This window comes from Gossypium hirsutum, chromosome A13 (genome assembly GCF_007990345.1).
Source record: "Gossypium hirsutum isolate 1008001.06 chromosome A13, Gossypium_hirsutum_v2.1, whole genome shotgun sequence".
Taxonomy (NCBI): Eukaryota; Viridiplantae; Streptophyta; class Magnoliopsida; order Malvales; family Malvaceae; genus Gossypium; species Gossypium hirsutum.
Window position 1 is genome coordinate 86542685 of NC_053436.1, and position 11753 is coordinate 86554437.

Here is an 11753-nt window from a genome sequence, read left to right on the forward strand (position 1 = left end):
TTCGTTACTTCGTATTGAAGACTATTCGATCAGTTGAAAGTGTGATTGTGTTTTTGAAGACAGATTACTGATCTGGTTATTTTTAGTTGTGAGTTGCATATGTAAATGTACCGAAAACAGCGTTCAGAACTTGTTACAAATACTGTGAGTTTTTAGTTATGTATTTTGGATTAAATAATGCTCCTACAACATTTGAAGATCCAGTGTATCAAATTTCTTTTCAATCACATTTTGACAGATTCATTGTTATTCTTTATTGATGGTATACTGATTTATTATAAAACTAATTTAGAGCATGCTCAGCATTGGAAAACTAGTATTATAGATGATTTATTAGAAACTTCTCGATAATTGTATTTTTGATGATGAAGCTATTACAAGTAAACATCTAATTTGTTTAATCAAGTCAGATAACTACTTCAAAATAAGCCAGAGAATAATTTGTTATTTACAATAGTGTTTCACTCAGATGATCTCAAATTATGCTAGATCAATTATTACAAACTTTAGAGTTGAATAGTTAAGTCGTCACGAAATTTATGAGGTGCAAAGAAAATACTCAAATTTGTTAGTTAATTGAGAACAAATTCAGAATGATTAGGTCACTAATTTTAGTATGAATTTTGATAGTAATCTATATTTTTGAAGTCGAATATGTGAGCTAAATAGTTCTAGGAAGATACAAGATATTTTACATAAGGTTGACAGCGATACAATTTATAATGACTTGAGACAGAGTGATTGATATTATGGAATAAAATGTGAAATTTCAGAATTTGTACCGAGACATTTGGTATGACAACAGGTCAAAGTTAAATACTAAGTTTTGTATGAAATATTACGAACTATTATGATTTTTAAATGGGATTGAAAGTGAGTCATGGTAGATTTTGTATTTGGATTGTCGTTGAAAATGATAAAGAAAGACTTAATCTAAATTCTTACTATCAAGCTAATGAAATTGACTCATTTTGTTCTAGTTAGAATGAAATATCCACTTGAAAAGCTAGTTGAGTTGCATGTGTTAGAGTTTATCTATAAATTCCAAAGTAAATTTCATGAAGTCATGGCGCAAACAGATAAACAGTTGGAACGAGAAATTCAAATCCTAGAAGACATAATACAGTGTTACATCATCAAGTTCAAGGGTAATTGGAAAATATTTGTATTGGGTTACATTCGTTTTTTATAATAACAGCTACTAGTCTTGTATTAAAATGATATTGCCGAAGCTTTTCCCAGACGAAAGTGAAGAACCCCGTTTTACTAACCAGAACAAAACATATTCAATTTGGAAAATTGAAGAGTCTTTTAGAATGCCATAACCGAAACTATTTACAGGTGAGAAATTTCGAGAACGAAATTTTCTTAAAGGGGAGAGTTGTAATAGCCCATTTCTCAGTGGTGTCAAAAATAGTGGCTTCGGGGCCACAAATATAGTTTTATAATAAATTTTGACTTGATAAATTATGTTATTTGAATGAGCAATTAGGTTCTAGTGGTAAATTCTTAAAGTCGAGTGGTTTTTAAAAAGGAGGTATTGGGGCTTCATTTTTATAAACTGAGCCAGTAAGTATTTTATTAAATATTTACAGAGTGTTAGTAGGGTTACATTAAAATTTGGTTAGGAAATTTTAACGTTTAAATAGTTAATTAGGCAAAAAGGACTAAATCGTAAAAGGTGAAAAAGTTGAATTCTATATGTTAAAGGGGTCAAATGACTATGAAATTTTAAATTAATGGAATTATATGGTAATTATACCAAATTTTTAGATAGTGGATGATTTTGGACCTTAAATTGTTGAAATTTTAAAGATTTATCATAAGGGCAAAATGATAATTAAGCATTAAATTATTATAAACAAAAGAAACACACTTCATCTTCTTCATTTGGAAGCTTAGCCACCAAAACCACCATTTTTAAGGTGTAATACATTCGGCCAAGTTTGATTCTTTATGCATGATCAAGAAATGTTGTAATCGGATTTAAATAGAGGAAAAGCTAAAGTTTTGGACTAGTTGTCGACTCTGTTTTAGTAACCATTTTAGTTGAGGTAAGTTCATAGAAGGATTGAAATCATTATTTTCTATTTTGAATGAATGTAAATAGATATTTATGCTATGTTTATATTTAATTGAAGATAAATTATTATTATGGATCGGCTAGAGAAATTAATCAAATTAAAGGATATGCAAACAGTTATTAATGTGATTGGTGAAATCGTATTTGGTTATCAGGAATTATAAATTTCCTCTTTAAATGTTTACTTTGATTAAGGTAAGTTCATAGTGTTTGATATGTAAATTGTAAGTTTCTTGAGATTATATTATTGTTCTAGTTATTTGTATAAATGTATGTGAAATTTCATAGGTTATTTATATAATATTGAATATTGGAATTAAATTAATATGAAAATGAATAATGAATGGTGTCAATCCCTTCGATTGCAAATTTTCGGCCCTTATAATGCTTAATTGAACGTCGCTAGGATACGATTGGTATGCCTATAGGGTTAGTATGCGCGCTTGTACGAGATTGCACTTTAGTGCCTCTGTTACGCATCTATGATGCATCTGGAGTGGTGTAGTTACCCGAGTATCCAAGTCAAGTTACTAGTTCATCGGGCTATGAAATAATGAGATTACAATCTATTTATGTGCTTATACATTATGGCATATTTATAGTATTAGTAAGTAAAAGATATTATAATGAATTTCTTAGCTACATGTATGGATTGCTATTGAGTAAAAGTAATTTATGGTATGAAATTTCCTTTGAAATGGAGGTTGTTTTGTTGTATTTGGATTGACAAGGTAACATTTGAATTATGTGCACAAATGATTTATATAGTGAAATTCTTTTCATTATATGAACGAGTAATTAAAGCTTTAGAGAGTATGTGACCATATGAAATGATCTATGATTTAAAATAAGGCTATGGAATATATTATAAGTATAGTTAATAGAAAATGAAAGTATATGGTAGTCATATGATAGAGGAATGGTGAAATTGAAATGTTTGATATGTTATATGCCTTGATTGGGTTGGATTTATATGTGCTTGCTTCACCTACTAACCTTGTGAGGTATGGTGTATATAAAAAATAAATTTAGTCTATGACTAAATAGAATTAATCATGGTGGATTACTTTAATGCAATTGGTAAGTTTAAGTTCCTTTATATGAGCTTATTAAGCACTAGTTGCTTATATGGTTGTTTTATTTGTTTTGTAGATCATTAGAAAGCTTGAGTGGTTAGAATCTTTGTCGGAGCATAATCTCACTATCCATTGATCCACTTTGGTAGCTTTTAAATATATATTGAAATGGTTATAACTGGCATGTATAGGGTTGGTTGTATGTTTATTTAATATGTTTTGTATGTGTTTAAGGTGTGTTTTGGTCATATGAATGTGTATGTGAAAGGTGTGTTTTGGTATGCAAGTATAGGTTTTGAAATGGCTTGTTTTAGGGGCTAAATTTGGAGCACATGGCCTGGGACACAGGCTGCCACATGGTCATGTGCCACACATGGTCACTCACACGGTTATGTGTCATTTATATTTTAAGTGTAGGTGTCACATAGTCTAAGACACGACAGTGTGTCTCAAAACAGTTTGTCACACGATTTAGCACATAGCCTGCGACACGGCCGTATGACCCTATTTCGAATACACACATAGGCTGGGACAAGGCCGTGTGTCCCTTCTTCAAATGCCCACTCGGTCTAAGGTATATCACATGGCCACGACCCCTGCTTTATCAATTTTTTCAGGTTTTTCCTTAAAAAAATTATTTATTCAAAATGATCCCTATCATTTTTAATTTGTTTTTAGAGCCCCGAAAGTTCGACTTAAGGCCCAAATTTGTATGTTTTCTATAATTGAAATGAGTTATTGGAAATCTATACTTAAGTTGAATTATTATTCTATTTTGAAGTTTAAGGTTTTATTTTGTACAATAACACTTTATAACCTTAATCCAGCGACGGAGACGAATTAGGGGTGTTACAACCTCGATTATACTCGAACTCGTGATCGCATCACAGCTGCCGACTGGGAACTCCACCTAGACTTCCACCCCTAGTCGTACCAAGCATTATTACCCAAAAATCGGATTTCCCCACGATGGGTTCCTTAGGTGATAGTCCTATCTCGCCATGACATATTAAATGTATATGTGCTGAGGCGCGTTATCACATCCCCAACCCCTCAAAGTATCTAAAAACTTCCGTCGTTCTAGTCGAAAGTCCTGAACACTTTTAAAATACCCTAATCCTAAAAAAAACCAAAAACCCAAACCCTACAAAAATAAAAAGCTCCAACTCTGAGAGAGAGTGAAAGCGCATTCAGTTGGGCGCGCTTTTTGCACTCTCCTAAAAACAACATATTTTCCTAATTAAAGTTTAGAATAGCCTAAGGTGCTAATTAAAAAAAATTAGCATATTATGCTAATTTAGCCTGAATTCTGGATAGTTAGCTAACATTAAAAATCATGTTAATTGTAGGGGTTTTGTGTAATTTGTGAGCATGTTTTTTTTTCTAGAAATCATATTTTTATTAGTTAATTATCGTACTTATTAATTTATTTAAGATAAAAGTTTAAACATATGGATGAAATAAAGGATTAAAGCGATAAGTAAGTCTCCTATGTTTTAAGCTGGAACAAAAGGGTTTGAGATGAGAAAAGGCAGAAGCATTTCAATTTTCATGCGGGAAAATGAAAGAGGATGAGACGAGAGAAATAATAGAAAGAGGTTGGAATTTGGATATTGAAAATGTTATAAAAAGTACTAAATGAGTTGGTCCACACATAAAACGAAACAATAGGGAAAGGGCAGAAATAGAGCCCACAAAAACCAAAAGAGAAAAAGAAAACAGCCTCAAAAAGATCGAATCTGACGTAAAAGTAGAGCTACCTACCAAATCTAGCTCCCCTATCTCTAACCACTTGTCTTTCTTATCAACTTGGTCAAATCCCATCATGCTGCCCGCTGCCCCTGCCCTCGCCCTCGACTCCCCCCACCCAATTTGTTATTACATCTACATCCACATATAAATATTCACACATTACAAGCTTTATCCATTTTCCTACAGCCACTAGTTACAGTTTCTCTTTTTTCCTCATTTCCATCATCCCCATGTCCCCTCTCCATGTTTTTCTAAATCTCTCCATATACCTATAACACCGTTATTCTTTCTCTATTCTACCTGATTTGATTTGATTTGATTTTGTAACTGATGGGACGATCACCTTGTTGTGAAAAGGCTCATACCAACAAAGGTGCCTGGACCAAAGAGGAAGATCAACGCCTCATCAACTACATCCGTGTCCATGGTGAAGGCTGCTGGCGTTCCCTCCCCAAAGCTGCTGGTAACCCCTCATTTCCATGTTTTACCTGTTTGGCTTTTTCTTCCTATTTTCCATCTTTCTCACTTGCCAATTTGGTGGCACCACAGGGCTGCTTAGATGTGGTAAGAGTTGCAGATTAAGATGGATAAACTACTTGAGGCCTGATCTTAAGAGAGGAAATTTCACTGAAGAAGAAGATGAGCTTATCATCAAGCTTCACAGTTTACTTGGAAACAAGTGAGTTTCCTCGTATTATTTTCAGCTAAAGATGTTTCAAATTTCATCATATATTTTGACAAAATTCATGTTGTTGAATCTATTGCCAGATGGTCATTGATTGCTGGAAGATTACCAGGAAGAACAGATAATGAGATAAAGAACTACTGGAACACACACATCAAAAGAAAGCTTATAAGCAGAGGAATTGATCCACAAACTCATCGTCCTCTCAATCAAACGGCCAATACCAACACAGTCACAGCCCCCACCGAATTGGATTTCAGAAACTCGCCCACATCCGTTTCCAAATCCAGTTCCATCAAAAACCCGTCTCTGGATTTCAATTACAATGAATTTCAATTCAAGTCCAACACAGATTCCCTTGAAGAACCCAACTGTACAGCCAGCAGTGGCATGACTACAGATGAAGAGCAACAAGAACAGCTGCACAAGAAGCAGCAATACGGTCCGAGCAATGGGCAAGACATAAATTTGGAGCTGTCGATTGGGATTGTTTCAGCTGACTCATCTCGGGTATCAAATGCCAACTCGGCCGAGTCGAAACCAAAGGTAGATAACAACAATTTCCAGTTTCTTGAACAAGCTATGGTGGCTAAGGCGGTATGTTTGTGTTGGCAATTAGGTTTTGGAACAAGTGAAATTTGTAGGAACTGTCAAAATTCAAATTCAAATGGCTTCTATAGTTATTGTAGACCCTTGGATTCATAGGGTCATCTTTTTCTTCTTTCTTTCTGTTTTTAGGAGATAAATTAATGCTTAATTATTATCTTTTTGCCTGCCCACTGTAATCAAAGCAAAATTATAAAACAAAGACTCTTTTTGATTTGTTCAATTTATAGGTTCAATGAACATGCTATTTTGGTATTATAAAACATAGTATTGGAGCGTTACACAAATTAACCATCATTTGTACGACATGTGGAATGCATCCTGAGATGGTGAGTAATCAGTGAGTTTAGGCTGGCAGTGGCTGGCATACATCATCAATTATTTATTACATTTAATGATTTTTCAAATCATGTTTTGTTTTTATTTTTAAGGTTTGGAGGGACTGACATTTCCTTCTGCACACCTACACACTGCGTCTGCGTTGGGAACAACAATTTGTTAAATAAATATCCCACTTCTTTTTTTGTCTTTCAACCTCTCCAATTAGATTTTTAATTCTATTAATATTTTCTTACTTTCAATTTTAGTAAATATACTCCAACATTCTACATAGAATTATACTTTAAAATTTTTTAAATAAGATCCTTCCACCCGACAAACATTGGTGAGTTACGTTTATATTTGAATATTGTTATTCCACTCAAAACTCTAAAATATACACTTGTCAGGTTCTTATTTGCACCTGATAAAAATAATTCTTAAATATTTAATATATTTTTTCATAACTAAAATTGAATATGTTTAATATATACATGATATAAAATGTTAATATAATTTATTAAATGAAAGCTTAGTAATATTGGTTTTTGGACTTCAACGAAATTATCTCCAATTCTTTTTATATTTATTTTTATTTATTTGATTTATAACTATAGTCGTAAACTTTTAAAAGAAATAATAATTTTATCTTTCTCGAAAAACAATTTTGTTGTGTTTGTATCATCAGATTTCATTTTAACACTTTAACTATTTATTCTTTAAGGGTACATTTGGTTCACTGTAATTGAATAGTACTGTAATTGAATAGAACTATAATCAGTAATTCAACTGTTTAGTTGAATAGAATGGAATAGAACTGTAATAGTATTTTTGTGTTTGGTTGAATGGAATGATGCTATAATAGCATAAGGAAAAAAACTAAAATGACCAGAATACCCTTAGCAGAATTATTTTAGGTAGATGATTATTGTTATTTTTATTAATTTATAATAGGATTATTATTAAACATAATTTAATAATAAATAATTTAATCATACTTTAATATAATTATTATTAAAATATGAATGAATAAAAATCATAATATATAATATTAGAAAAATAATATATAACTATTTTATTATTTTTAAACTGCAATGCATATTTAATGTGTTAGAATATCATTAGCGATACAAATAATTTAATTATCTTCAATTAATTAATCTTTCTATAAATTAATCTCAATTTTATGGTTTCATCTAAAGTTTCATTTGGACTATAATAACTTGTGTCATTATCTTCCTATAAATTAATCCCAAATTTATAGTTTCAACTAAAGTTTCATTTGTTTTTTACATAATTTTTTATATAATTTTTTATCTGTGTGATAATCTAAAATTGATAAATTGTATTAAACATGAAATTTTTATTAAAAAGAAAAAGGCACAAAGCACCAAAAAGAAAAAGTGTATCTTTTTATTTTTCTACTTGTCCACCATTGGTATTAGTATTGCTAAAACATTTGTATAAATAGTTTGAAATTTGGTACCAACATAATAAAATTATATAAATAGTCTAAAATTTTTATTTTTCTACTTGTCCATTGGTATTAGAATCACTGAACCATCAAAAAGAAAAGGCACAAACATATTATTTCTATATATTCAACACTCAGAATCTTGTCAAGTTGCAATATCTCCTCTGTTTCCAAAGAGACCAACTGGGGACAATCCGCAATCATAATAAAATGATGTCAAAACTTAACCCATATTGTGATAAAGATTTCAACTATTTCTAACCAGAGATGTCAAAATTTATTGAGTTTGTGAATCTCAACAATGCCTTCTCTGCCGAATCTCAACAATGCCTTTCTGCTGAAATATCAAATTTATTGATTTACTCGGCCTTGACTTTGCTAGTTTACCTGTTATTAGTAATTTAACACAAAGGCAAGGTTAGAACATCCAAGAAAAGAAAACTATTATTTAAGGTAATTAAAACGAATACTATTGCTAGCATGAGCAGATTAACATCCTTCATTACATCACTTTAATCTGACAGAACAAAATACAGCTACATTTGGCGAATATGATCGTTAATTTGTTAAATAGCCAGCCTCAATCAGTATGTCTGAATATGCTATTCCCCCTCCCCTCCCTACTTTTTTCTTAGATTAAAACCGGTTGCCATTGATTCAGATTAAAAAGAATATGGTTCATCATCATGGGCTTAACTGAGACAAAGAAACACAAATTGGGGAAAATAAAATAGTTAATGGGTGAAAGGCTTACTAGCTGATATGAACAAAGAAGCTAATTTATCAGCTGCTTTTACAGTTGAACCCAGTTGCTGCAATCTTGCACTACTTGCTGAAGAAGCAAAGGAATAAGTCTATCCAGTAGAGCTTGTATTTTTCTGTATTAATAACAAATCCATTTTATAATATATGCATGGAAAAATTAGCAAGTGAAAATGAAAATCCCCCCTCCCGTACTAATAACAGTATTTGAGGTAGAGGATTAAGTTTGTGTCAGACACTATGTAATGCGATTTAATCAACCATACTAATTATCATTCACTATATATTAAATGGATATACTAAAGTAATGAAATAATAGTATAGTTAGAGAGGCTCATTAAATCTTGCAAGCCCCAAAAGATAAATGTGCAAATAGATAAGATAGGATACATAAACAAAATAGTATAGTTAGAGAGGCTCCTTAAATCTTGCAAGCCCCAAAAGATAAATATGCAAATGGATAAGATAGGATACATAAACATAACCCTAGCATTTATATGCTGCAATTAAACAAGATATACTTACATATTTCTTGGACCCTCGACGGCTGAAGTTGGCAGTAAAATAAAAGGTCGCGTGTAAATCTGTTTACAAAAATCAACCTCATCCATAATGCTATCAAAGTAAAATAAAAAATCATTGCTTAAACAGCTAGAAAGATGAGATAATTAAACACGTTATACTATAACAGAAATACAATCACATTATCATGCTGACTTTTTAAAAAATATAACTAGAATCAAGATTCTACAGAAGTAAAATATAAATCAAATCATGTGAGCCAAAACTATCTAGTCAAAGGGGCTCCCAAATTAAGGTAATGCACCAGGAGCATAAAAATTTTGAAATTCAATAAACCTAAAAGGGACTGCAAAACTTAACAATTTCATATTATTTTGGAAGGCAAAAATATATACAGAGGGATATTCTAGACAACCTAAAAGAACAATGTTTTGTCACGGGGCAGAATTGAAGTTAAATATCCAGGAAACTATCATGATCTTTGAAGCCAATAAGATAACAACCTCAAGACGTAGATTCAACTTCACATCAACCTCTAAAAATGGTTCAAACATATTTGTGTCCCAAGTAATATGATTTATCATAATAGCTGCAAAATTCAAAGCAATATTAATAGTTACAACAAGGTACCAAATACTCGCTTTATAGCACAACATACATTCTTAAATATTCTGAAAAGAAAAATCTTCATAGGTCATCCATCTTAATTCTGTTATCAATGATACAACTGAATGAAATCTATCCAAGCACATACAGAAAAAAAAGGTCGTACCCAGTGCACAAGGATCTTGGTTATAAATAGGAGTAGGTCTAATATATGCTGCCTTCCCCCGTTCACAGAAGCTATTTCAGGGTTTAAACCCATAACCAAGCAGATACAAAGTCAGGGATGACCTTCAAAATCTTTCCTATTATAACATAAAACTTGTAGCTATAGTTTGTATCCAATTGGGTGATAAGAGGATAACAGTTAGGGACCAAATGAAAAGTTTAGCTACAGTCTTAAAAATCCAAAAGGGCATACATTTTAAGCTTAAAATGATTGGTTTTCAAACAATAGGTTTAGCACTATGAAACAAGCATTTTAGTCTATCTAAACAACATCTGTCACTCTAAATAAAACCAAACCTATATTAGCTCAGAGGTATACAAATTCCATAATAAGTACCTGAAAATGGTCATTTTGGCATTCCACAACTTCTGAACCCTTGAACTGCATACAATTTCAGCAACAAGTATACACGCAATTTTCACCAATCATCAAACAGAATATGAATAATAGTAACCATTTTCTTTGGTCAGGAAAAAAATGCTCAAAAGAAAGCTGATAAAAAATAAGGTAAACTCCTTACCTATTCTTTCCAACTCCATTCCTTTGGTCAACATCTCTCTCATCCTCGGGGCATGCACGTGAACCCTTTGTTGGTAGCATATTCTTTAAGGACTGATCCAACTCTGTATCAACAGCCTTGATTTTATCCTCATCGTCCTACAGTAGTTTGAGGTAAAGGAAATAAACCCAAATAATTGCAAAAGGTAGCTGAATGCCATAAGAAACACAAACGAAAGTTAAAACCAAAAACCCAACTCGATACATTGCAACTCCATCATGAAAAACATAGTATTACCATTTTCCTCAATCTATCTTATTCAGAATCAAAACTAAAATTTGAAAGATGAAGGTATTTCTCTAAATCCAATGAAAAAGAATAATCCAAAATCAACATTGAGAAACTAGAAAAAAAATAGAGGAAGAAAAGTAATGGGAAATTGGAACGATTAGAAAAAGGTACTTTTGGACATTCTTGAGGGTTTGATTAAACCTGAAATGAATGATTAGAAAGATCGGCATGGCTATTGTTGTTGTTCTTTTAAAACCCTCCTCTTGCTCACTCTAAACATTCTACAAAGGTATATTGGGAGAATGGTGAGGGTAAAGAGAAAGTTTTTTTAAAAAAAAAGACAAATTTCATACGAGATTTGTTGAAAAAATCTTAGATGGGAGTTGGGAGTTGGAAGAGGATGTGAGATGGGTAGAAAAAGAAAGAAAAATAATTTTGTACATTACTAGAAGTGTTGAATAGCCATTCATTAGAGATGGCATTGAATTGTTATTCAGTGGTTTTAAGGAATCAGGCTGTAATTGCTATTCAACAGAATAAGTTTTACAACCAACCAAACCCCTAAATAGTTTTACTGTATTAAATAAGGGAGGAATGGCTAAGCCGTTCATGTGAACCAAACAAGGCCTAAAATTCTTCCGACCTATATATTTTTCTTTTAATTAATTAATTAAATGAAATGAAAGTTCACCATGTCAAACAATTGTTTTAAGAGGATATGTTCGATTATTTTTTATAATAGGACTCTTCGACACGATGAAGTCAATAAAAATTTTGGGATTCTGATAAGTATAAATTTAAAGTTACACAATTTTAAGTAGACTTAGACTATAAAATTTGTTAGAAAAATGTA

General features: G+C 31.7%; 2 protein-coding genes across 4 annotated transcripts; one reads left to right on the forward strand and one right to left on the reverse strand.

Moving 5' to 3' along the window:
• The first annotated feature begins 5183 nt into the window (after window positions 1-5183).
• Window positions 5184-6359, forward strand: LOC107895098 (transcription repressor MYB6-like). Its single transcript, NM_001326832.1, has 3 exons — window positions 5184-5374; window positions 5461-5590; window positions 5680-6359. The coding sequence occupies exons 1-3, from the start codon at window positions 5242-5244 to the stop codon at window positions 6299-6301; spliced, it is 885 nt and encodes a 294-aa protein (NP_001313761.1). The 5' UTR covers window positions 5184-5241; the 3' UTR covers window positions 6302-6359.
• A 1736-nt stretch (window positions 6360-8095) lies between these two features.
• LOC107895099 (uncharacterized) lies at window positions 8096-11465 on the reverse strand. 3 transcript variants are annotated; one of them, XM_016820320.2, is made up of 8 exons: window positions 10907-11465; window positions 10631-10767; window positions 10447-10491; window positions 10051-10121; window positions 9782-9867; window positions 9282-9340; window positions 8749-8872; window positions 8096-8381 (listed from the first exon to the last, which is right to left on the reverse strand). In XM_016820320.2, the coding sequence occupies exons 1-7, from the start codon at window positions 10907-10909 to the stop codon at window positions 8788-8790; spliced, it is 486 nt and encodes a 161-aa protein (XP_016675809.1). In that variant the 5' UTR covers window positions 10910-11465; the 3' UTR covers window positions 8096-8381; window positions 8749-8787. The 3 variants fall into 3 exon arrangements, with proteins under 3 accessions (XP_016675809.1, XP_016675814.1, XP_016675811.1); XM_016820325.2 differs by having other exon boundaries at window positions 11072-11464; XM_016820322.2 differs by having other exon boundaries at window positions 11102-11463.
• Window positions 11466-11753: the final 288 nt, after the last annotated feature.

Coding starts and splice junctions, on each gene's coding strand:
- LOC107895099 (XM_016820320.2), bottom strand. Junction 9,868..10,050: donor CCAAGATCCTTGTGCACTGG/GTACGACCTTTT, acceptor TGAATTTTGCAG/CTATTATGATAAATCATATT. Junction 8,873..9,281: donor GTCGAGGGTCCAAGAAATAT/GTAAGTATATCT, acceptor TTATTAATACAG/AAAAATACAAGCTCTACTGG.
- LOC107895098 (NM_001326832.1), top strand. CDS start 5,242: ATGGGACGATCACCTTGTTGTGAAAAGGCTCATACCAACAAAGGTGCC. Junction 5,375..5,460: donor TTCCCTCCCCAAAGCTGCTG/GTAACCCCTCAT, acceptor GTGGCACCACAG/GGCTGCTTAGATGTGGTAAG. Junction 5,591..5,679: donor CACAGTTTACTTGGAAACAA/GTGAGTTTCCTC, acceptor ATCTATTGCCAG/ATGGTCATTGATTGCTGGAA.